Raw genomic sequence first — 26,739 nt, 5'->3', positions numbered from 1 at the left:
GGATGGAAGAGGGACAGGAATGGTTGTTGGAGGTTCCTGGTTACAGATGTTTCAGTAGGATTAGAGAGGGTGGTTAAAAAAAAGGAGGGGGGTGTGGTGTTGCTAATTAGAAATGGTATAACAGCTGCAGAAAGGCAGTTCGAGGGGGATCTGCCTTTAGAGATAGTTTGGGCTGAAGTCAGAAATAGGAAAGGTGCAGTCACCTTGTAGGGTGTTTACTATAGGCCCCCCAATAGCAGCAGAGATGTGGAGAAACAGATTGGGAAACAGATTTTGGAAAGGTGCAGAAGCCACAGGGTAGTAGTCATGGGCGATTTCAACTTCCCAAATATTGATTGGAAGCTCTTTAGATCAAGTAGATTGGATGGGGCGGTGTTTGTGCAGTGTGTCCAGGAAGCTTTTCTAACAGTATGTAGATTGTCCGACCAGAGGGGAGGCCATTTTGGATTTGGTACTCGGTAATGAACCGGGACAAGTGATGGGCTTGTTAGTGGGTGAACATTTTGGTGACGTTGACCACAATTCTGTGACTTTCACCTGGGTTATGGAGAGGGATAGGTGCGTGCAACAGGGTAGGTTTTACAATTGGGGGAAGGGTAATTATGATGCTGTAAGACAGGATCGGAGGAGCATAAGTTGGGAGCAGAGGCTGTCGGGGAAGGATGTCGTGGAAATGTGGAACTTTCTCAAGGAACAGATACGACGTGTCCTTGATATGTATGTACCAGTCAGGCAGGAAAGAAATGTCGTGTGAGGGAACCTTGGTTGACGAGGGAGGTTGAATGTCTTGGAAAGAGGAAGGAGCCGGCTTACATAAGGTTGAGGAAACAGGGTTCAGACAGACCAGTGGAGGGATACAGGATAGCCAGTAGGGACCTGAAGAAAGGGATTAGGAGAGCCAAGAGAGGGCATGAAAAATCTCTGGCGGATAGGATCAAGGTTAACCCAAAGGCATTTTATGTGTATGTATGAGAGAAACATGAGAATGACGAGAACGAGGGTAGGTCCAATCAAGGACAGTAGTGGGAGACTGTATGGAGTCGGAAGAGATAGGAGATGTCTTGAATGAGTACTTTTCTTCAGTATTTACAAATGAGAGGAACCGTATTGTTGAAGAGGAGAGTGTGAAATGGACTGGTAAGCTAGAGGAGATACGTGTTAGGAAGGAAGATGTGTTGGACATTTTGAACAACTTGAGGATAGACAAGTCCCCCGGGCCTGATGGGATATATCCTAGGATTATGTGGGAAGCGAGAGAGGAAATTGCAGTACCATTGGCAATGATCTTTTCATCTTCATTGTCAACGGGGGTGGTACCAGGGTACAGGAGAGTGGCGAATGTTGTGCCCCTGTTCAAAAAAGGGAATAGGGATAACCCCGGGAATTACAGGCCAGTTAGTCTTACTTCGGTGGTAGGTAAAGTAATGCTAAGGGTACTGAGGGATAGGATTTGAGTGTATCTGGAAAGGCACCGCTTGATTAGGGACAGCCAGCACTGATTTGTGAAGGGTAGGTCTTGCCTTACAAGTCTGATTGAAATCTTTGAGGAGGTGACCAAGCATGTGGATGAGGGTAGAGCAGTGCATGTAGTATACATGGATTTTAGAAAGGCATTTGATAAGGTTCCCCATGATAGGCTTATGCGGAAAGTCAGGAGGAATGGGATAGAGGGAAATTTGGCCAATTGGATAGAAAACTGGCTAACCAGTCGAAGATGCCTTTTATTTCAATGTCTCCTTGGGCTTTTATGACTGTTTTATTTGCATAAACAAACAAGAAGTTTCAAGTGCATAGCTTCAGTTCAGTAGTAAAGCCACTGTACCATAGTTTGAAGGACATCATTGTCTGTAAGGTTTCCAGCGATTCAATCATGGGGTGGCTTCGAAGCACTGTAGCTCTCCTGCACAAAATTGCTAGTTGTTGGACCAGTTTTGTATTCCAATGTCACTGCCATCATTTTGTATTCTTCCAGCATCATGTCAGCCTGTTAATGAGCACTCGGTGTCATGATTACTTGCTTGCTCTCAAAGTAAGAGCTGCTGAATTAATAAGATTTACCAGGATGTTGCCTGGAATGGAGAATAGGTCGTATGAGGATAGGTTGAGAGTGCTAGGCCTTTTCTCATTGGAACGGCGAAGGATGAGGGGTGACTTGATAGAGGTTTATAAGATGATCAGAGGAATGGATAGAGTAGACAGTCAGAAACTTTTTCCCCGGGTACAACAAGGGGACATAAATTTCAAGGTGAAGGGTGGAAGGTATAGGGGAGATGTCAGGGGTGGGTTCTTTACCCAGAGAGAGAGTGGTGGGGGCATGGAATGCACTGCCTGTGGGAGTGGTAGAGTCAGAATCTTTGGTGACCTTTAAGCGGCAATTGGATAGGTACATGGATGGGTGCTTAAGCTAGGACAAATGTTCGGCACAACATCGTGGGCCGAAGGGCCTGTTCTGTGCTGTATTGTTCTATGTTCTGCTCTGCCACAAGTGTGTCAGAGTGCAGGTCAATGAGTTCAAGCTGAACATCACTAGGTGCATTCTCCACATGGCATGTAAATGGAGAAAAAAAAAGTGCATTTCGTTCTCAACCGTTTTAACATCTTGAAATTGCCTTGAAAATTCATCACAGTGCTTCTAACATAGAAGAGTACCTGTGGAAGTAAGCAGCTGAAGGTGGGGCTTCCTTCAGTGCTGGAAGGTAGGTGAGAATGGTGAACTCCATTTGGCTTGAGAGATGCTACAACTTTCTCAAAAGCCTTCACGAAGTTTTACATTTCATGCACAAAAAGGCCCTTGCACTGCAATTTCACATTTAGTTCATAAGTGCAGTCACATCAACAGCAAAACCAAGGTCTGCAATCCAGTCTGTATCTGAAAGCTGTGGAATGCCATTCCCTTTCTTCACACAAATCTTGAATCTCTTCTCTCAGCTCCCATACACTTTTCAGCATTTTGCCCAGGCTGAGCCACCTGACAGCTGTGTGGTAGCCTATGTCCTGACGTTCAGTCTCATTTTCCTCCAAAATGGAAACTGCCTGTGATTCAAAGCTCTGGCCCTGATGAAGTTAATTATTTTAGTTAAAAATTAACTATGTGGTTGATGTTGTAACACTGACTTGCACAACACTTCCTGATGTATAAATATAAATACACCAATTTCTGTTCAGCGTCAATTTCTGTCACTTTATCCTGCATTCTCTTTAAGAGTCCAACAATTTCTCCTATTACATTTGGACAACCATCCGTTGTCACATCTACCAGCTTGTCGCATTTTCGTCCCAACATGTCTAAATATGCATTTACCTCCATGAACAAATCATTACCAGTTGTTGTTCCTTTCATTGATTGCATAGCTGCCAGTTCTGTGATTTTAAAGTCTGCAGTTGTCCCAAGTACAAAGATGAGTAGTGTCAGGTACGTCGCAGCTCTCATCCAAAGCCAAAAAAAAGTCAAAAGTCAAAGTTGACTGCTCTGTGCTGCAGCTGAAGCTCCACATTTCTCACAATGTCCCCAATCCTTCTCGTTACAGTGCGTTGGGAGAGGGGCACATTCTCAAATGCCTCTTTCTCCAGGGATATTACTTCTGCAGAGTCCAATAAACAGCCCTTAATAAACTATCAGAAAACATGTTTACTGTTTCTGGTGATTTTGTGGGATAGGACATAACTTATCTTGACAGGTGCATCTCTGGATATGCGAAGTTTTGCAAAGAGTCTTTGCTGGTTATGCAGCTTAGCTTGCAAAGCATCCAACTCCCTTGCCCGCTCGCGATCAGACAAGTTGCTGTACTTCTGTGTTTGGTCAAGTAGCAGTAATTCAAATTACAAATCCTTGAACACAGCAACCTGTGCACCACAAACAAAGCACACAGCTTTACCTCTGATTTCTGTAAATAAATATCTAGCAGGCCATGTCTTGTTAAAAATGCAGCATTCCATACCAACTTTTTTTTGGCGTGAGCCGACATTGAGGGTTAGCCAGCAAGCATCACTTTTAGCTGTTCACGCACACACATGTGCATCCATAAATAAAAAAAAGCATCCTTTTCAAAACAAAAACAGTTGTATTGTGTGCATGGTGTAAATACTTTTTCATTGATCTTCTAATTTAAGATTGACCTCATGTGGGCTGGACAGGAACGACCAAAGGGCCGGATATGGCCTGCGGGCCATAAAATGCCCAGGTCTGGTCTAGTGACTTTACCACTGCCTCTCCAAATAGCTAACCAAAAATTTGTTATGGATAAGAGTAATTTACAGTTCTTTCCTGGGTTGTGTGACTCCCTCAATGAATTTGAGGCCAAAAATCATATTTGAAACAAAAACTTATTAAAACTGCATAGAATTACAAGGCACAGGGCAGCACAGTGGCTCAGTGGTTAGCACTACTGCCTCAGTGCCAGGGACCCAGATTCAATTCCAGCCTCTGGCGATTGTGTAAACTCCACACATTCTCCCTATGTCTGCATACTCCGGTTTCCTCCCACAATCCAAAAGGTGTGTAGGCTAGGTGAATTGGCCATGCTCAATTGCCCAGTGTTCAGAGAGGTGTTAGTTAGGGGTAAATGTAGAGTAATAGGGTAATAGAACAGGTCTAGGCGAGATATTCTCCGAAGGGTTGGTGTGGACTTGTTAGGCTGAATGGCCTGTTTCCACATGAAGTGCTGAAATTTGAGTTCAACAGCTTAGTCCACATTTAGGTCGTCTTAAATAAGTGCTGTGGTCTTCCTACATTCCAAACTTAGACTACTGGATCAAAGTACGGAAGCCAAAAAAGGTAACAACTGGTCATTTTCTTTTTGAAACTCAAACACTTATATTCAGGTAGACTTATGCTTCTGATAAAAGCAACATAAAACTGGAGTGATTATATTCAGCCTATGTTTGCAATAACATCAAATTTCTATGTAAACTGGCAGAGAATAGAATTTTAAAAGTCTAAAAACTATAAATGCTTCTAAAAGAAAAAAAAACAATTAGCAACAAGTATGGGCCCATTACAGACAGATAGACAAGCTTGTAATAGGAAAACAGTAGCAGAAAAGCCAAGTCCATAGGGTCAGCTTTCAGAGAGGAAGATGGAAGTTTTCCCAAAATAAGTAAGAGTCTAATGACTGGAAAAGGATATATATTGGTATCACCTTTTCCAAGTAGCATTGGAGAAATTAACAGGAATGAAAAGTAGATAAATCCATGGGATCCTATGACTTTGATATGAGACTGCGTGGAAGAAGTGTCTACAGAGTGTGGATACATTGGTCATCTTTCAAACATCTGGTAAATCTGCAACAGTACCTGCAGTTTGCAAGGTGCAAATGTAACTGCACCTGTTTGAGAACTGTGTATATTTAAATTTACATTTAAAATCACCTAAAAAGACTAAACTGGATAAAAGGCAACTAATTGTATCTATTTAAAAACCATCAAGTTAAAATAACCACTTGAGGACTTGAGGCAGAAACTCAGGGAGCTAAGATGGAAGCTTAGAGCTAGGACAGTTGTTTTCTCTGGTTTGCTGCCCGTGCCACGTGCTAGTGAGGTGAGGAGTAGGGAGAGAAAGGAGTTGAACACGTGGCTACAGGGATGGTGCAGGAGGGAGAGTTTCAGGTTTTTGGATAATTGGAGCTCTTTCTGGGGTAGGCGAGACCTCTACAAGCAGGATGGTCTTCATCTAAGCCAGAGGAGTACCAATATCCTGGGTGGGAAATTCACTAAAGCTATTAAGGTGGATTTAAACTAATACAGCAGGGTTGTTAAGGAGGCATACAGTGTCTTGGCCTTTACTAATAGAGGGATGGAGTTCCAGAACCAGGAGGTTATGCTGCAGCTGTACAAAGCTCTGGTGTGGCTGCACTTGGAGTATTGTGTACAGTTCTGGTCACCACATTAGAAGGAGGATGTGGAAGCTTTAGAAAAAAAAAGTGCAGAGGAGATTTACCAGAATGTTGCCTGGTATGGAGGTAAGGTCTTACGAGGAAAGGCTGAGGGCCTTGAGGCTGTTCTTGTTAGAGAGGAAGTGGTTGAGAGGTGACTTAATAGAGACATACAAGATGATCAGAGGGTTAGATAGGCTCTCCCTGTCCACCCTTTTTCCAAGTATGGGGACAGCAAACAAGAGGGGACAACTTTAAAGTATGGGGAGATAGGTATAAGAGATGTCAGAGGTAGTTTCTTTACTCAGTAATAAGGGTATGGAATGCTTTGCCTGCATTGGTAGATTTGCCAAGTTTAAATGCATTTAAGTAGTCATTGGACAGGCAAATAGACGTACATAGAATAGTGTAGGTGGGATGGGCTTCAGATTAGTATGACAGGGTGGTGCAACAGAGGGCCGAAGGGCATGTACTATGCTGTAATGTTTTATGTTCTATGTAAAACAACTGATTACATTACTGAAGTCACTAGGTGCACACCAGCACCTCTTGAATGCAGCACAGAAGTCTAAAAGCAATGGCCTCCCTGGTCAAGAAACTGCAAGTTAATTTTGCTTGAGAAATCAGCTGGGAAAAGCCATCAACAACCTTCATTAAAATTATCCATGACAAGAAACACACCAAGAATCCCAAAATTCAGTAATTATTGCAGGTGAATACATTTCTGGTCTTAATTATTTAGGGAGGTGATGCTTTAGTGATCAGGTCATGTCACGTCACAATAATCTAGAACTCCAGACAAGAGGACATCAGCTTGGATCCCACCATGGTTGCTGGCTAAATTTGGAATTCAACTAAAATCTGGAGTGAGAAGTTAGTGCAATGGTAAAATGTCGGTTATAGTAAAAGCCAATTTGATTCCCTTTAGGGAAGTGGAAAGAAGAAAAAAATAACAAACTTATCCGCTGGCCTACACCTGACTCCATACACAGCAATATGGTTGGCCCTTGAAATTGTCTCATGAAAATTACCCAGCAAGTTACATTTGTAGCCAGTGATACCAACATTCCATGAAGGAATAGAAACCAGAAAAATATCATCTGAAATTTATAAACTTAAAAAAACATTCCCCTAGCGATCTGTCCAATATTTAACCAAGCAACACAAAGTTCTCATCGTACAGCAGGAACTTGTGGCGAATAAGCTGACTGCCGCTTGTTACAAGAGATTACATTTCAGAAATAGCAAAGCATTTTTGTAGCCATTTGACTAACTAGAGGTTGTGAGCAGTTTGACAAACTCCTTTCTTTGGCACAAAATTTCAAAACATGCATTACTTGAAGCTAGAGGCACGAATAGAATATTTCCTGAAAAATTGAACAAGTTTCAGCAGCTTTGGAAAGAAGATTAAATTTAGCTCTGCTAGTTTGAGGGGGGGGGGGGGGGGGGCAGATGGTGCAACAGTGCAGGGAAGGAGTGCTGATAAATAACAAAGGAATAGGCTAGCCATTAAATCATACAGAACTGGGATAAAAGGCTAATTAATTCAAACATCTTTCCAGGGTAGGATATATCACCTCTTGCTCAGTATCCAAATCTTGGAATCAATTGGAGTTTTGACAGAGGTCAAAGTTATTGAAGGAAATGTTTGGCATGAAGGAACAAAACATGCTTTTTGGGAGGCAACATTAGTACTGGATGCCAATCTATAAAATAAAGTGCTGGGGCAAATCTAAATCTGTAATTGGTCTAGATTTTGCTGGCAGAAATGGAGAATTCATTAAAATGTGAGTAAAAGCATTATATAGAGGTTATATTGATTTTAGACCAAATCTTGTCTCAATGACCGATGATTACATAATCAATTTTAGAATGTGGCCACTTGGCCCACTATCTTCACTGGAGTTATTTACCTTTCCTTGAAGATTTTTGTAGGTCTTTATTTTTATGCCAATGCCTTGAAGTGATCTTTGCTTTGATAGCCACTGATGGCAAAGCATTTCAGGTTTGAAATTTTAGTAGTTTTTGATTCTTCCTTCACTGTGCTGCAAAATGATTTCCCGATTAATTATTGGCAGCCAGTGGAACGTTTACTAGTCTTCCTAAAATTTTCAAAACTTCAGCTGGAATTCTTCTTAACACAGCTTCAGATAGTCATACAGAGTCCTGTTTACTTAAAACTAGTTAACAGAAAAAAAGTAATAGTAATACTAGAATATTTTTCTTGATGTCACTTTTAGACAAGAGATTTGAACAGATTTGATGAGGAGAGAATGAGCACAAGTGCTTATCCAATCTCCCAGACATTACTGTAAACTTACTGTTCAAATTAAGCAATGCCTATTGTAGCATTAAAACACTTGGTGTGCAAAGTCTGACCAATTATCAGCTTCCTTCTAAAATCAATTTTTAAAGACTATTTAATGTTTTCAAATGCCTGGTCAAGGACTTTTCAATGTTTCCCATTGCTTTGATCCAGATTAATCTTGTGCCAGAGAGAGAAAGTAATCCAAGGAGCAGGAGACTTTACTGCTCCTCAGATGCTGCCTGAACTGCTGTGCTCTTCCAGCACCACTAATCCAGAATCTGGCTTCCAGCATCTGCAGTCATTGTTTTTACCTTTACAGAGTACAAAAGTTATTCAGAAGATGAATGTTAACTGCCTTCTCTCCACCAATTATGCCAGACCTGCTGAAATTATCCAGTACTGTTTTTGTTTCAGATTTCCATCATCCATTTAATTTTAAAAGTTTGATTCCTAGGATGACAGGGCCAACATATGGTGAGAGGTGGGATCAAATCTCAAACCTACAAAATTTAAAAACAGCATTTAAAAAAAGGGTAGATGCAGCAAAAGTGTTCTTGATAATCAGGGAGTCCAGACCAGGAGCCACAGTCCAAGTGACAAGGTTAGACCTTTCAGCACAGATAGGGAGGAATTTCTTGCGAGCTTGTAGAATTGTGTCACAGGAAGCAGTTAAAACCAAGATATTGAAAACTTGAGATACACAGATTAGTTTTAGGACAATAGGAAATGAGAGTAGGAACAGAATATGGTGTTGGATAATTAGCAATCAATGCCTGAGCCAGGTTGAAGGGCTGATTGTGCGTCGAACCAGGTGTCTCTCGCAAAACAATAACAAGCAGGTTATGGCTCACCAAGTGCTGCTTAATAGCACAGTTGATGACACCGCCCAGCACTTTACTGAAGGTCAAGTAGTAGACTGTTGGGTCACCAATTGGATTACCCTAAATCAGTCTAGGATGCATCGGAGCTATTTTGCACATGGATCAGGTAGATGTCAGTTTTATAGCTTGGCTAGGGGCCATAACAGGTTTAAGAAGTCTTCAACACGATTGCTAGAATGTAGTCAGGGTCTATAGCTATCCCTAGTTCCAATGCTTTCAACAGTTTCATATCATGTGGGATGAGACTCACTTTTGCAAACACTGGCATTGGCAATGCTGGGGACCTCTGGAAGAGATGGATCATCCACTGATCACTTGTGGCTGCCAAAGGCTGAAGCATCAATATGCTGGGCTCCCCACAGAGGATTAGAATCTCAATGGAGTGACCTCCTCTGGTGAGGATTGTTCAGCTGATCAGCACCATTCGCAACTAGGTATGGCAGGAAGAGCCTAGACTGGATCTGTTGGTTATGGAATTTATTCCCTCCATCACTTGGAGTTTATACTGTTTAGCATGCTAGTCCTGTTTTGTGGCTTCTCCTGGTCAACATCGTCAGGTATGTCTGGTGCCGTTCCTGGCATGCCCTCCCACACTTCATCTTCAGAGGCCTTGCCTCTGTCAAAAGGTTAGTAGGCCAAGTAACTAAATGGAGCTGAACTAGTTCAGAACTCCTTCGATACATGAAACAGCTCCTGCTTATCTAGCACTGTTGGATTTTTCAGTAGACATATGCAGTCTCCTCTGGTTAGTAGACTTCATGCTACACAAGTTAAGGTCCTGACCATCTCAAAACTGGAACTAACCTCCTAATTCCCCCCAAACCTCAGTTATACTACCACTACCTCCATTTGAGTAAATCATCTGGCAAAAAAAGACCCACATTCTTTAGGAGGAGGAGGGAAGGAACTGAGTACTCTAATTAGTGACTAACTGGATGAAGGAGGGAGACAAGTTAAAAGGAAAATTCAGCAATTGGTAATCAAAAATCAGCTTCGAAGAAAGGAGTGAGGATGAATTGCTTGCAAACGTGGAAGGCTAACCTTGGTTTTCACAACTTAGATAGCTGTGAACTACATATCCAAGATAAATCTTGTAAATTCATTGTACAATTAAGTGATTGTAAATCTGAAAATGAGATCAATATCAGAGACACCATAACAAGGATAACAACTGCTTGGTTAAAACACATGTGCAGGTGATAGAAATGCATTAGAAGTGACCAGTCCATTTAAATGATTTTTCCCTTATCAAAATCATGGCATTATGGACCAGGCCAGACCTCTGCAAATCATTTTTAAAAAGTGGCCTATACCCTAACTTTGCTAGTTGTTTTAAGTGTAAAGCAGATATTCTAGGAGAGATTCAGCTGGTCCAACCCTTGTTTCAAACAAAAATTTACTTACAAGATTATCAAATGAAACATTAATGAGAAAAAGTTATTCGGTACTCTCTCAAACCGCAGATTATCCCAACTTTAATGATGTTGTTCCAAATTCCTGCAATAAACCCCTAAACACTGGGTCTTACAAGAGAGATGTCAGAGGGAGGGACGGCAAAGAGATTTACGGAGCACTTATGTAGCTGTTTCTTGGATCAGCAGCCTCAAAATGGATTACATTCTCTGAACAGCTAGACTGCCAAATCCAAAGCAAACCAGAGAAAGGCTGAGTGGGAGAACAGGCCACTCCTCTTTCAAGTTTCATTTAAAAAAAAACACTTTGAAAGCCCTTTTGAGGTAGTACCTGTTAGCTATAATCAAATTGGCCCAAAACCTTTAAAAATAAACCCTCCTAGAATCTCTACATTTATGAACTTTGTTAAAAAAAAACCAAAGGACAATGTAACCTTGTTAAAAAAGGAGCAGCATTGTCACACTAAACACCAATATGCAGATAAACAATTTGTCACTTATATCTCTGATCCTGTACCAATTTAAATATGGTGACATCTAGTGCATGTTGTAGCTTCAAGTTTAATGGAGACTTTAGCACATTGATGAATTCAGTTTATGAAAATTCAAATCCACCCTTATTAAAACATACAGACGATATTGCTGCAACGTGCCAACACTACCTCTATGAATTAGAGAGAGAATAGAAATTAGCCCTCAAACACAAGCGTTACGGATGGATGGAACATCAGTGATATGCCGAAGACAGAACTAAAGAAAAAAAAAAGTGAAGTTCACTGGTCGAGCAGAATAAAAGCTGACCGTAACAGTTAAGATATTTGCTTCACAACCTTCTGAATATAGCACTACTTACCAAACAACCCTGCAACAGCACTACATATTTAAAACAAACCCACCATTAAATAAAAAAAATAAAGGCTGAAACAATTCTTCATTTAGATCAAGCAACCATTTATAGAAAAAAAATGACAGTTTCTAGCTAGTTTCCCTTCAGGCTAGAAGATATTACAGATAAGCATCTTTAAAAATAAAGAAAAAGAAAAATGGAAATAAAAGACAATTGGGTTGATGACACACAAAAAGGCAAGTGCAAAGCTGTATAAAAAGGAAAATAAGGTAAAATAAACTGTCACATGATTAAAGAACAAAAACCAGGTGGAAGAAAGGGCTCATGCAACATACTTGGCAATGCAAATTTTTATTTCAGGAGAAACTATTTGCTGAGATAGCCAGTAATGCTGTCATTGGTTCAAAGCAGGAAACCAATTAGGAGTCACTACATACTGAAATAATGTAGCTCTCAACCTCACATTTGCTACATGTTAACATTACTGTTGAAAAGTTTTATTTCCTACTTCTTTTAAGTTCAAGATACAAAGTCACACCAGTAAAGAAAAAGGGTAATACAATGCATCCATATTGTACTCCAAGAGTAAAACTGTTACAGCAAATATAAGGCTTTAAAAATTAAACCAGTGTATCTCACAATCTCACCTCGGCTGATGCGCTGCTTCTCTCCAGAGAGGATGCCAGGAGTGTCAATAATGCTAATGCTTTCAAGCACTGGGTTTGGTAACTGGGCACACATAAATCTGCAAGACAAAAAAAATTTGTGTTTCAGTCTCCATTAAGCTTGCTGATATAATACTGCTATTTCCAAATAAACAATTTTTGCCATATTTTTCATTTGTGCAGACATATACTGAGTTTTAAATCATAATAGTAAGCAGTGGCCATTCAGCCTATTCTATTGGTGCTGGCTTCTCAACTGATCCTATTGACTTTCCCCATGATTCTGCAAGTATTCCCTCCAAGCGATTATCCAATTTGCTGTTGCAGATCTGGGTTAAAATTTGTCTCCATCACACTGACAGCTAATGCATTCCAGATCCTAATTTGTTGCTCTGTAAAAAGTACTTCCCAGATGTCCAAATTGGACATAGGTTTTTAAAGAATTGCTTCTTTGTATCAACCCTTCCAAATGGAAAGTTTCTCATCTATCCTGTATATCATTTTGATACAATCTTAAACTCCCCCTTTTGAAGACAGCAACTACAATTTCTCTAAACTGGTCTTGTATCTGCAGCATCTTATCCAAATTACATGGCAATTATCTTTCAACACTTTCTACTGCCTTTGTATGCTCCCTGAAATATACAATTCTGCACATTTCTAATGTTAAAGTGGAGATCAAACCAGTATTTTATACAGAGCTGAAAATGTGTTGCTGGAAAAGCGCAGGGGGTCAGGCAGCATCCAAGGAGCAGGAGAATCGACGTTTCGGCATAAGCCCTTCTTCAGTATTTTAGACAGGCTATCATAACTTCATTTTTATTTTGCTAACTTGGCTTATTAAAGACTTCCTCAAACTGCCTTGTAGGTCTTCAGTATTTTTATGTGCACATGTTCCCAGGTAACTTTACTCCTTGATTGCATTTAGAGTCACTTCTTCAATCAGAAAGCTTTCTAGTTTTCCCCCCATACCCACAAAAACCAACAAACTTCATGGATTTGGGCCAAAAGGCAAGTGGATGAAGTTAGGCCACAGATCAACCAAGATCTCATTGAAAGATGGAATATGCTTGAGGGGCTGAAAGACCCAAATCCATTCCCAGGATTCCAAGAACAATGCTATTGTTTCTGCACTGCCATCATGACAACATATTAAACCCATACCATAGGCCTCAAGCCTGTGGGAAAGGATGGAACCTTTGAGAAGCAATAATCAGCTTCAGGTCATTTCAAAAGAACTCAAACAGTGACAAATAAAAAAAAAAAAAATCAATACATGCTTAGACGCAACTCTTCATTCAGCTCAAGGCAGGCACAAAAACAAAGGGAGGACAAAGGTGGTATTTTGAAAACTCCCCACAGGCCTCCCTCAAACAACACAACATATCAATGCATATCATTCTTCAGAAATGGACTCTAATGCAGCTTCTGGAAGGGACAATTCTTGCCAGCAGGTAGTGTTCTAAGTATGGAAAAGAAACCAGAGAAAGGAAAGCAAACAATCAAGGCCAAAGCCCACTTCCCCCTCCTGGAAATATCTGCCAACATATGTGGTCAGATGCAGATCTAGGATCAGGAGGAGTTGCACAAGGATCCATAAAAATCAGTGACCGATGACAGAATTTTCTAGGTGGAAAATTATACTTGTAGCAAGTGTTTATCGTGGGCAGCACGGTGGCACAGTGGCTAGCACTGCTGCCTCACAGCGCCAGAGACCCGGGTTCAATTCCTGCCTCAGGCGACTGTGTGGAGTTTGCGCATTCTCCCTGTGTCTGTGTGGGTTTCCTCCAGGTGCTCTGGTTTCCTCCCACAATCCAAAAACGTGCAGGTTAGGTGAATTGGCTATGACAGGTGAAGGGGTAAATGTAGGGGAATAGGTCTGGGTGGGTTGCGCTTTGGCAGGTCGGTGTGGACTGGTTGGGCTGAAGGGCCTGTTTCCACACTAAGTAATCTAATCTAAAATGTTCATAACAACAGTGTTATGGGAAATAAGGGAAACTTATTGGAGACAGATGGAAGTAACCCCGGGTCTTGTTTGCCTTGCATGTGTCTTTATACTAACTACAAAAAAAAAAATTGGTCTTGATGATGATGGTCCTTTGTTAATTAAAAAAAGGGAGAGTCAGTTAACAGTATTCACATGGACAATAGGTACAGGAGTAGGCCATTCTGCCCTTCGAGCCTGCACCACCATTCAATATTATCATGGCTGATCATCCTCAATCAGTATCCTATTTCTGCCTTATCTCCATAACCCTTGATTCCATTATCCTTGAGAGCTCTATCCAACTCTTTCTTAAATGAATCCAAAGACTGGGCCTCCACTGCCCTCTGGGGCAGAGCATTCCACACACCCACCACTCTCTGGGTGAAGAAGTTTCTCCTCATCTTTGTCCTAAATGGTCTACCCCATATTTTTAAGCTGTGTCCTCTGGTTCGGCACTCACCCATCAGCAGAAACAGGTTTCCTGCCTCCAGTGTCCAATCCTTTAATAATCTTATATGTCTCAACCAGATCTCCTCTCAGTCTTATAAACGTAAGGGTATACAAGTCCAGTCGCTCCAGTCTTTCAGCGGAAGGTAGTCCTGCCATTCTAGGAATTGACCTCATGAACCTATGCTGCACTCCCTCAATAGCCAGAATGTCTTTCCTCAAATTTGGAGACCAGAACTGCACACAGTACTCCAGGTGTAGTCTCACCAGGGCCCTGTATAGCTGCAGAAGAACCTCTGCTTTTATACCCAATCCCTCTTGCTATGAAGGCCAGCTTCTTCACTACCTGCTGTACCTGCATGCTTACCTTCATTGACTGGGTGTACAAGAACACCCAGATCTTTGTACTGCTTTTTACCTAAATTGATCCCACTCAGGTAGTAATCTGCCTTTCTGTTCTTGCCAAAGTGGATAACCATACATTTATCCACATTAAACTGCATCTGACCACTCACCTAACCTGTCCAGGTCACCCTGTAATCTCCTAACATCCTCATCACATTTCACCCTGCCACCCAGCTTAGTATCATCAGCAAATTTGCTAATGTTATTGCTAATACCATCTTCTATATCATTAACATGTAGTGTAAAAAGCTGCAGTCCCAGCACTGATCCCTACGGTACCCCACTGGTCACTGCCTGCCATTCCAAAATGGAGCCATTTATCAAGACTCTTTGGCTGACAGGAAACAATCAACTTTCAATCCAATCTAGTACTTTGCCCCCAATACCATGCACCCTAATTTTGCTCGCTAACCTATGTGGGACTTTATCAAAAGCTTTCTGAAAGTCCAGGTACACTACATCTACTGGATCTCCCTCATCCATCTTCAGAGTTACATTCCAGTAGATTAGTCAAGCATGATTTCCCCTTCATAAATCCATGCTGACTCTGTCCTATCCTGTTACTACTATCCAGATATGTCGTAATTTCATCCTTTATAATAGACTCCAGCATCTTTCCCACCACGGAGGTCAGACCAACTGGTCTATAATTTCCTGCTTTCCCTCCCACCTTTCTTAAAAAGTGGTACAACATTAGCCACCCTGGAGTAGACAGAAGCACAGTGATTTGTTGCTACACAAATCTGTAGTTAAACAGAATTCTCAAACGAGATTTTAAGAATCTGTAAAATCAAAACAAGTTACTCAATTGCACTGAAATAATTAAGTATGGCCAGGTTCAATCATTTCACATTTAAAAATAAGTTTTAAAATTTACCCCACCTAACTTGCATTGTCAAATGTGCAATTTCCAGAGGAACCCGATTATCTGAATGAGATAGGAGGTCGCAATAGAAACATTACAAAGAAGTGTTTCCAACAATGATCGTGTCTTTTGTTTACAGTGATTACACAGGCACCACCTCCAAATGACAGACCTCCCACCCCCTCTTTCCCTGGAGTTCTAGAGGGGTGTACTCTAAACCACCCTCCCCTTCCCCAGATAATCTGGCCAACATTGCCCTGTACAGGGCAGAGTGGAACCGGTCAAAAAATTGCAGTAAAAAGTTATGCGTGCATGCTATTTGGAGACTTACCCCACAAAAGGCAGCAGCCTTGTCGGTGTCCAGTCCAGCTGCCCTGAAAGGGGTGGGTGGGGGGGGGGGAAAAAAAAAAAGGTGTTGGATGTGGTGTTGGAGGTGGACGCATCAGTGTGTGCTGCTGTCTCCTGAATGAGGAACAGACTTTTAAAAACTCTGAGCCTCAATGGAAAGGCAGTTAATGGATTAACTGAACAGAAAAAAAAAAGTGCCTGCCCATCTCGTTTGGATAATCAATGGTTCCCTGTAACTAGTGGGCCTCAATTCCTAAAAAAAAAACAGTATTTTGTTTCCTAACAAAAAACATAGAAGCTGGACTAATTCTTAAGCCACCAAATCCTTGAAATTAGGGTCATAGATGTACAGCACGGAAACCGACCCTTCAGTCCAACACTTTGGTTTTCCTTGGATAGAAACTTGTAATTCAACACATCTACCTTAGGTATCCAAAGGAAAATGGATTCCAAAGGTCTTTGACAATCAAGTGGTAATAACATATGCCTGAACAAAGATTCCACAGCAATAATCACTTGTCTGGACTCCCGTTGCAACTGCAACAGAAATTTCACACGTGGTTGTATGTGTGGTGTCACCCAGAACTTCTAACTGAATTTCATCAGATCCGGAAAATAAATTCCAAGTAAACTCTAACCTCGGTCCAAGTTATACACAACCCCTTATTTATTGTCAGAACTCCTTTCCAAGCAGCACTGAGAGAAAAAAAGTGTCCATACCTCCTTATCAAGGGTAATTGGGTATAGGCAACAAACTAATCTTGCCAGTGATGCGCAGGTCTCCAGAACAAAAAAAAGTAAAATCAGAGGCGTTGCAGTTCCAAGTATCAGCACAAAATTCTTCCTAATTAAAATCTTTTTAATCAAAAGGGATAAAAGAAAAATTGCATCCACTCTCACTGATCAAAGTCAAACCAATGACAAAAAAAAATCAAAATTGTTAATGTAGGGACAGGTTTATAATTGCATCAACATCTTAATAAAAACTACCAGCAGTATGCACTCTGCTGTAACAGAGTGCATTAAAATACATTTAAACACTATTAATCATACAGGCAGGTACCAAAACTCAGATCATCACAAAAAGTTGAGAAAGATGACATGACTAAGCTTAAAAAAGGTCAAGACTAAAATGTGGCAAAGTGAAGTAGGAACAAAAATTAAAGAATATTTCCAAAATAAAGAATATATCTGAAGGTGAAATTCAGATAAGCAGGAGGAACAAAAACAGTTGGCTTGAAATTATGCAGTTTAATAATTTTACCCTAATTCTTCATGCATGAAACATGCTGCTTAGAGACATAGCGTAATACATGCACGGTGCTTGCAGGATTTGGGAACAGAGTTGATGTCAATGCGAACAACTACATCTGCCAGAAACATCCCCATTCAGATCGCCACATGGGAGGTAAGAGTTAAATTCAAACAAGCATCACAAACTCAAGAACACAATGTGAAGTGGCTTAATATCCAAACAAAAATAAAGTTGAAACGTTGTCCTCTTCCAAATATGGAGGAACACAATGAGCTGAACTGAAGTGAACATTTGGCATTTATTCTTTAATTTCATGTTCATTTCTAAGACAACATTTATTGACCACCCTCAACTACCAGAGAAGTGATACCTGAAAAGTAGTAAGATGGCAGCTCACTTTCAATAAGCACTCTGTCCACTACAGAGCAGTGGGAGCACTGTATAGTGAATGCAGTAACTCACCAAGGCTCCTTCAGTAGAACCTTCCAAACCCATAAAAATAACTAGCTTTGGACAGATGGAGCACCTCTGGGCCACCCGGACGAACCAACCCAATCACCCTGTAGCACAGCATTTCAACTCCCCCTCCCACTCCACCGAGGATATGCAGGTCATTGGACTCATCCACCGCCAAACCACAACAACGCCACGGTCGGAGGAGGAGCGTCTTATCTTCCGACTGGGAACACTCCAACCACAGGGGATGAACTTGGACCTCACCAGTTTCTTCATCCCCCCTGCCCGAAACGTCGAATCTCCTGTTCCCTGGATGCTGCCTGACCTGCTGTGCTGTTCCAGCAATAAAGTTTCAGCACAGATGGAAGATAACACTATATGGAAATTCTCAAAGCCACACAACATTGACTTGGAAATACAAATCACTTGTCCTGCTGTTAGGGAGTTGCAGGATTTTAACCTAGCAACAAGTGAATATACCCGTATCACATGGCGAGCTGTGGCCTTGAACCACTGTAGTTAATCACCTACAAGATGAATTAGAGATCAGCATACAAGAGCCAGTGACACTCAAGGAAAAAAAAAGTGATACACTGTAGTCAACTCAAAATGAGATTCAATCTCATTGAACTTTCCATCTTTTGATGTGTGCTCACAGATAAAGATTAGTTGGACTGTTTTGAATCCACCCAGACTGCAAATCTGAACATCTTCAGCACTTGCCAGATAAGACTCCAATTTAGGGAGATCTTTCTGGAAAACTGAATATTTTGAAGAGATGCTGATTGCCGATATTTGTCCACCTAGAGTTTTGACAAATATTTGGCAACTGATTCAACAGTCCCATTGCTAGGGTTTGGCCACTCTTGAAACAGGCAGGCTGCTCTCAACACAAACATCATACTATACAAGGTAATCATACCTCCACCATAAAGAGGCCTCAACAAGTGACTGGTTATCAGATTGACTATTCACATCCTGTTGCAAAGATTCAAGACAACCCACATAACGGGGTTAGGCTGTATATCTTGGGGCTTAGACTTGCAGTTTTGCAAGTCTACACAAGAACCCTATATCTCAATAATTCAGGCCACCTTCAAATGATTTGTAGACAAAGCCCATGCTTGGCCTGTTTTAAACACCTACCTTTGAGATTATATCCTTTAATTTCATATTCTGAGAAAATCTATGCATTTTTCCGAATCAACCCAAAATGCTATTCCACATTTCTGGACCAGCTGGGGCTTGAACTTGGGTCTTTTAGTGCAGGAGGTAGAAGACAAGTAAATATGGAAGTATTGAGCTGCTGTTAAAACTTGAAGGGATGGAGTAGGTTAGGTAGGACCACACTAGTTCAGTGATTCTTGGGTCCTCTTTATAGGAAGTCTCATGAAGCACACAATGGCTTGCTTCCACTCTTTGAAAGTCTCTTATGCTACAGTTTATCATAGGTGGGGGGACAGATAGTAGCTGGAGAAAATGGAAAATGCAAGGCCCTGGTTTCCATATGCTCCATTCTATTTAGACAACTTTAGATTGCCAGCAAAAAGACACTGGATGTACAAGTTCTTCCTAGGGGCTTTTCCTAAACCCAAATTCAGAAAACTCCACCAAAGGTTGAACTTCTGCCACCCCATCCCAGGAAATTCTTGAAGTTGCCACAATCAGATCAGCTTTCTCACACATCTGTTTTGTGTGCCAAGACAGACATGCTGGCATGTCCTCCACCTTTCAGAGGAAGGAAAAGGAGGTTTCACTGATGTCTCAGCCATTATAATGCCCTGGTGGGGATATTATCCCCTCCTAATATCTTAGTTATCAAAATGACCTTTTGTTTTAAAACAGCCTGACAGGTTAGAGTTGTGCCAAGTTCACAGCAGGTACTTTTTTGCAGGATGGATCAGGGACACTAACATTGAAGACACTGCCTTTATTGAATTGCTCTTGCCAACAGGTACTAAAAAGCCCTGCCCTGGAGTACTGCTCCATTCTTGGCCACAAATGGAATCAGGTTATGTCCATGATCTGTATATACAGTCTTCACTGTGTGAAAGCACCCTGTAGATCAGCTAACTGTTTGAGCTCATGTTCTTCCATCACCCACCATTTGTGCTTTTGGTCACAGGTTTTTTTTTTGCAGGACGTGAACCTTCAGCAATCTTGAGCTGCTTTCCGATTCAAGCTGGATGGCTGACTCAGTTTCAGGAATACCTTGTGTATGTGATTCATCAACTACTGAAGAATGGTGTCAGGCAGTCAAAAAGGAGAGGCTTAACCAGCAGAGCCAACTGAGATGCAAGGAACCAGCTCAAGTTCTAGCACTGCTGCAAGAATCATAGAATCCCTACAGTGTGGAAGTACGCCATTTGGCCCAGTGATCCCCACACTAACGTTCCCACCCAAAAAAAAAAAATCACTCCTTCTACCTTATCCCTGTAAGGAGACATTTCCTGTGGCTAATCTACCTAGGTTGCACATCCCTGGAAACTACAGGCAATTTACCATGGACAATCCAGCTAACTTGTGCATCTATGGACCATGGGAGGAAACTGGAGGACCCATTCAGACACTGGGAGAGTATGCAAGCTCCAAATAGACACTGGACTGAATTGACACAGGTAACTGGCACTGCAAAGTAGCAGAGCTAACTGAGCCACCATAAAACATCCATGGTTTTACTCCTGGATGGTGTTGAACTACCAACCTGCCACATGACAGCCAAACATGCTAATCAATTGCAAGAGACTATTGAATCACCTTTGAGGTCAGTGGATCTGGGTCATCTGTGAAAGCACTGCTAATGGTACTTTCCAAATGCTTGGAAATGCCTCAAGGAGATAGTGCTTCATTTCTCTCAAACATTAGGGGAGCATTTGGGAAATACAAGGTTCAATATTCAGGTTGGAAAAGAAAACAAAAAAGGTAATGATGAAGGCCCCTGACTGGAAAAGGGCAGATTTTAGCATTCTAGAATTTGAACTGGAGTAAGTTGCTTGGAATTGCATTTTTACTCACTAAACAGTGAGTGAAAAATGGGAGAGATTTTCAAAAAAGAGATGAAAAAGGTGCAATTAAATACCTATGAGAAATAATACAGGGTATCCAAAGCCACAGAATCCTGGATGACTAAGGATATTGATGAGAAAATAAAGGAAAAGGGGTGGCATATGATGCACATTGGAATGTAGCAACAGAAATCAAGAAGAGTCACTCGAATTCAGGAGGGAGGTTAAGGCTGGAATAAGGAAGAAGGAAATGATAGCATACTACACTAAATATGTTTAAGAATATTTTTGATTTGGTTAAGAAAGACTAATGAAGGATATATTCTGGATTAGTGGTGCTGGAAGAGCACAGCAGTTCAGGCAGCATCAACGAGCAGCGAAATCGACGTTTCAGGCAAAAGCCCTTCATCAGGAATAAAGGCAGTGAGCCTGAAGCATGGAGAGATAAGCTAGGGGAGGGTGGGGGTGGGGAGAAAGTAGCATAGAGTACAATGGGTGAGTGGGGGAGGGGATAAAGGTGATAGGTCAGGGAGGAGAGGGTGGAGTGGATAGGTGGGAAAGGAGCTAGGCAGGCCTTTACCCAATTAGAAAGATGGTAACAATGCCCTAGTTGAAAATATGCGTTGAACAACTGACTAGTATAGCAATGGGTACAGGGGTGTTGTCAGCCTTTTTAAGCACTCCAGGTAGAGAAGTCACCAGGTCTGGATGGCATGCATCCTAGACTGCAGGGCAAGGGAGCAACTGCCAAGCTATGACAGAAAATTAAGGCCTCTCTAAACAGTCAGCCCTAGGAGTCTGGAGGATTATAAATATTTGTGAAAGGTGCAAAGGATAACTCAGGAAATTACAGACTGGTTAACTCAACAGCAATTGAAAAACTGAGAAGCCATAAGATAAACATACACAGAAAAACCAAGTTAAATACTTAACACAGTCAACATGGTTTTATCAAGGGCACAAATTTACCTGCACCTCCACACACATCATTTACTGCAACCGCTGCACCCGATGTGGCCTCCGCTACATTGGGGAGACAGGCCACCTGTTTGCAGAACATTTCAGAATACCTCTGTGACACCCGGACCAACCAACCCAACACTAACTCCCCCTCCGCCAAGGACATGCAGGTCCTTGGCCTCCTCCATCGCCAGACCATGGCAAGATGACGCCTGGAGGAAGAGTGCCTCATCTTCCGCCTAGGAACCCTCCAACCACAAGAGATGAATGCAGATTTCTCCAGCTTCCTCATTTCCCCTCGGCCCACCTTATCTCAGTCCCAACCTTCGGACTCAGCACCGCCTTCTTGACCTGCAATCTTCTTCCCGACCTCTCCGCCCCCACCCCCACTCCGGCCTATCACCTTCACCTTAACCTCCTTCCATCTATTGCATTCCCAACACTCCTCCCCCCTACCTTTTATCTTAGCCTGCTTGGCACACCTTCCACATTCCTGAGGAAGGGCTTATACCTGAAACATTGACTCTCCTGCTCCTTGGATGCTGCCACACATTTTTCAGCTCTGATCTCCAGCATCTGCAGTCCTCACTTTCTCCTTATCAAGGAGATGTCATGCCTGACAAATTTAGTGGAGTTCTTTGATGAGGTAACAAGCAGTGGAAGAGACCAAGTGAATCGGATAGAACTTGGTAGGCAGGATGTGGATAAGTGTGAGATTATTCACTCTGGTAGATAAAGCTGAATATTTACAAAACTGCTTAAACTGGAAAGCAAGGTGCCCAAAAGGACCCAATTGTCCTTGAGTCAAATGTTAGCATGCAGATGAAACAAGCAATTATGAAGACAAATGGTACAATGCAATAAGATGTTTTCCTGCAGTAGAGTTCTGTACAGCCTTGATCATTGTAGACAGCTTTGTTCCTTTAAATAAACAGGGGACAGACTCACCAGAAAGTGGGTGCAACAGAGGTTAAACCCTTTGGATTAAGGCTATGGGCCAAGTGCTAGAAAACAGGGCGAGAAGTTAAGTGGTAGTTTTTGACTGGTGTAGACACAATGGACTGAAGGGCCTTTTTCTTTGGTGAAGATTGGACTCAAACAAAAGTCTGCACTGGTTTTGTACTGTTTTTTTGTCAGAAGGATTTTAGCTACCAAAGCCATTGTGTGCATGCATCCTTAAATCCTCCCATTACCAACTTCAGAATAGAATCTCCGTTACAAATTAAATGAGTAGTCCTTAGAGCTTACTGGAAGCTATTTGCACTGATTTGGGTTGTCAGAAAGCAAGCAAGGTATAAACAAGGCGTGCCTCTGATCTTAAGGACTGCAGAAACAGCACAAGTGAACTTGCCAGTTACATCTTAATTCCCTTTTGATTTATCCCTTAAGTGTCTATTTCTTAGAGTGGGGTCGAGAATTGAAGACTGGGTTTAAACCAAAACACAATAGACTACTTTGTTAGGTTTGTTCAACTAAAACTATTCTATATTCATAAATTCATTTTGTTTAAGCTGCAAATCTGGTCTGGTGATTATTCAGAAAGTCTGGTACTGGCCATTCAAAACACACTGGTTAGGAACTATCTGGGTTTGTGAGCCAGTATTTTCATTTACCTGCTGCAAATGCAGGGTTAAGGAGACTGATGTCATTTGGCTGTCTTTGGCATTACCAAATAGATTTTTGCCCAGTTCTTGGATTATGCCTCATTCTTAAGTGAGTACTTTACTGTGATAAGTATTTGATTCATAGATCAAGTTTCTGAAGCTTAGCAGTGTAATGTTTGGCTACTTTTCAGTCTACAGACATTCGTATCTAGACCAGTAATTAACAGGGTTCATTCTATAGGGTGATAATTAAAAGTTTGCCACATTAAGTATAGGTTTTCCATGCATAGCATTTTATTTGAAGTTTAAAAAAAAATTAGAATGCTCAAGACTCACTACTGAAATATATTAAAAATGCTTAATGTTTAAATAGACTGCATTTATTTTTCCAAACATGTTTAATTTAGTTTTAAGGAGAAAGTGAAATTTACAACTGGATTTCCGTAAGATTATATTTACAAAGCCATGGTTTGAGACAACTGGCTGTTCTACACCAGCTTTTAAAATCCTGGACCAGATTCACAGTCATTTAACAACATTCTTGTTTGATAACTTCAAAGTCTGCATTATTCCTGGCTTCTTGCCATCACCCTCAATTAAATTCAGCCAATTGCAGCTAAGTTTATATTGATTCTCAATTCTCTCTCATCCTTGGTCAATTATCTGACCAGAGATAAGATGCAGAAAAGGCAGCACTACAGCAAAAAAGATTGAAGCATTTGAAATCAATGCCTTACCAACAAGATATCTCGAAGCTCTGAAGTGACGTTAACATTAGAATTCTGACAGACATCTGCACCATTTTACAGTACAGAATTTCTAAAGAGAAATGATGTATCCAGTGCTCACTGAATTCCCCAAGCAGCCAAAAAAGCCTAGAAAAAAAAAAATTCAGAACTCGGGACAAGAAAACTCTCTGCATGAAAAAGAACTCCAATATTCATTCTGGACAGAAATGAAGTGAAGTGATCAGATTATAAAAACTAGAGACAATTGCCAGTCAGAAATCAATCTAAAAAAGGAAAAAAAAAAGGCATTTCAACTTAAGTGAAAATTTGTCTGTAAAGTAACATTTTGGAATTCTATTTAAAGCTCAAATCATTTTTCATTTTTGTATTCCATGCCAGTTGATTTTAAAAGCAGAAGAGGAGATAATTCAGTTCAATGAATCAACCCTTTAGATTTAAAAGCTGTTGAGGTAACACTTTCTCCCCCACTTGCCAAGTGCTGTACTTAGTATCTTCTCGCTTCAAACTTATGCTACTTGTAAATCACATTCTGGTAAAGTTAGTTTCAGTTAACTAGAGGCAACAAACCATTTCCACAGGTCAGGCAGATTAGGTTCAATTCAGATATCCTTACTTTTAGTTGTTAAATTTATTTCTAATACATTAGTCTTTTCAATTGCCTGCAAGGGGAGGTAAGAAAAATTGTAAACAGTTCAGAAATGTAACTTAGTTTGGAAACCAATGAAAGTTTTCAAGCAAAACTATAATACATCTTAGTTAAATCACAAAAGTCTAATAAGCTCACTTTAAAAAAAAACAGCCCATCTGCACCACTGTCCAAATGAATACTCGTAATTGATATTCCTGTACCATTGTCTCTGCATCAATCCATTCCTTAGCTCAAAATGGGGAATAAATACATAGCACACGTGACTAAATTCTGCCCAGACTAGGTGGGTCTCATCTCTGGGTATTGTTCATTGAATGAGCTCCTTTCAAATTACTGGGAGGTAGATATTAGTAACTCAGTGTCTATTGTGAAGCAACATGATCTATAAAGCCAAAAAGCAACTGGAGTCCTTGGGAAGTGCTACAATTGTGGGGGAAAAAAACTAAGCAAAACTTTTAGTAATGCAACATTGGTATAAGCAGTGTTTTCAATAAAAAAAACTATTTAAAAATTGAGACAGATCCTCCTCAGAATGCCACCCTCAAAAAAGTAAATGGATTAAACTGCACATGAAAGGCTAGAGGGATTCAGATTAAAAAGATTAAAAGAAGCAGCTGGCCAAATCACAGAATACAACATTTCATTCCTCAAAGTCATGCAACACAGGTCAGAAGGAAGGGACTGATGTTAGATTAGATTATTTGGTGTGGAAACAGGCCCTTCGGCCCAACAAGTCCACACCGCCCCGCCGAAGCGCAACCCACCCATACCCCTACATTTACCCCTTACCTAACACTACGGGCAATTTAGCACGTACATCTTTTGACTGTGGGAGGAAACCGGAGCACCCGGAGGAAACCCATGCAGACACGGGGAGAACGTGCAAACTCCACAGTCGCCCAAGGTGGGAATTGAACCCGGGTCTCTGGCGTTGTGAGGCAGCAGTGCTAACCACTGTGCCACCGTGCCGCCCACTAAAAATTGTTCCCCTTGCTAGAGGAACTAGGCTTTAAAACTTCAAAAGGGTGCAGAAAAGATTTACAAGGATGTTGCTGGGGATGGAGGGTTTGAGATATAGGGAAAGGCTGATTAGGCTGGAGCTATTTTCTCTGGAGCAAGGCTGAGGGGTGACCTTACAGGAGGTATACAAGGTCATGAAGGGCATGGATAAGATGGATAGCCAAAGTCTCTGCCCAGGTAGGGAGTCCAGAATTAGAGGGCATAGATTTAAGGTGAGAGCGCAAGATTTAAAAAGCGACCCAAGGTGTAGCTTTTTCATGCAGAGGGTGATAGTGCACGGAATGAGCTATCAGAGGAGGCTGATACAATTAAAATATTTAAAAGACATCTGAATGGATACATGAATATGAAGGATTGGACAGGATATGGACCAAATGGGGCAGGGGGGTGGGAGGTGGGGGGTGTTAAATAGGCTAGGGCTATTTTCTGTGGAGCATCAGAGGCTAAGGGGTGACCTGATAGAGGCTTATAAAATCATGATGAACATGGATAGGATAAATAGACAATGTCTTTTCCCTGGGGTGGGGGAGCCCAGAACTAGAGGGCATAGGTTTAGGGTGAGGGGAGAATGATGTAAGACACCCAAGGGGCAACTTTTTCCATGCAGAGAGTGGTACGTGTATGGAATGAGCTGCCAGAGGAAGTGGTGGAGACTAGTACTATTGCAACATTTAAGAGGGATTTGGATGGGTATATGAATAGGAAGGATTTGGAGGAATATGGGCCAGGTGCTGGCAAGGTGTGATTAGATTGGGTTGGGATATCTGAGCTGAAAATGTGTTGCTGGAAAAGCACAGCAGGTTAGGCAGCATTCAAGGAGCAGGAGAATCAATGTTTCGGGCATGAGCCCTTCAGGAATGAGGAGTGTGCCAAGCAGGCTAAGATAAAAGGTAGGGAGGAAGGGGCGTTGGAAATGCGATAGGTGGAAGGCGTTTAAGGTGAGGGTGATAGGCCGGAGAGGTCAGGAAGATGATTGCAGGTTAGGAAGGTGGTGCTGAGATCGAGG

The 26,739-nt window shown here is 41.4% G+C and overlaps 1 protein-coding gene across 2 annotated transcripts in view; it reads right to left on the bottom strand.

Moving 5' to 3' along the window:
• Positions 1-26,739, bottom strand: part of LOC122548512 (EH domain-containing protein 3) — a 74,366-nt gene that overhangs the window by 38,544 nt on the left and 9,083 nt on the right. For both annotated transcript variants that reach the window (XM_043687254.1, XM_043687255.1), the window contains exon 3: positions 11,966-12,063. In XM_043687254.1, the coding sequence (XP_043543189.1) occupies positions 11,966-12,063 (98 nt within the window). The remainder of the gene's footprint in view (positions 1-11,965; positions 12,064-26,739) is intronic.

Source organism: Chiloscyllium plagiosum, chromosome 3 (assembly GCF_004010195.1).
Source record: "Chiloscyllium plagiosum isolate BGI_BamShark_2017 chromosome 3, ASM401019v2, whole genome shotgun sequence".
Classification (NCBI taxonomy): domain Eukaryota; kingdom Metazoa; phylum Chordata; class Chondrichthyes; order Orectolobiformes; family Hemiscylliidae; genus Chiloscyllium; species Chiloscyllium plagiosum.
Note: the sequence above shows the minus strand (reverse complement) of the source record. Positions and strands in the feature narration are given on the sequence as shown.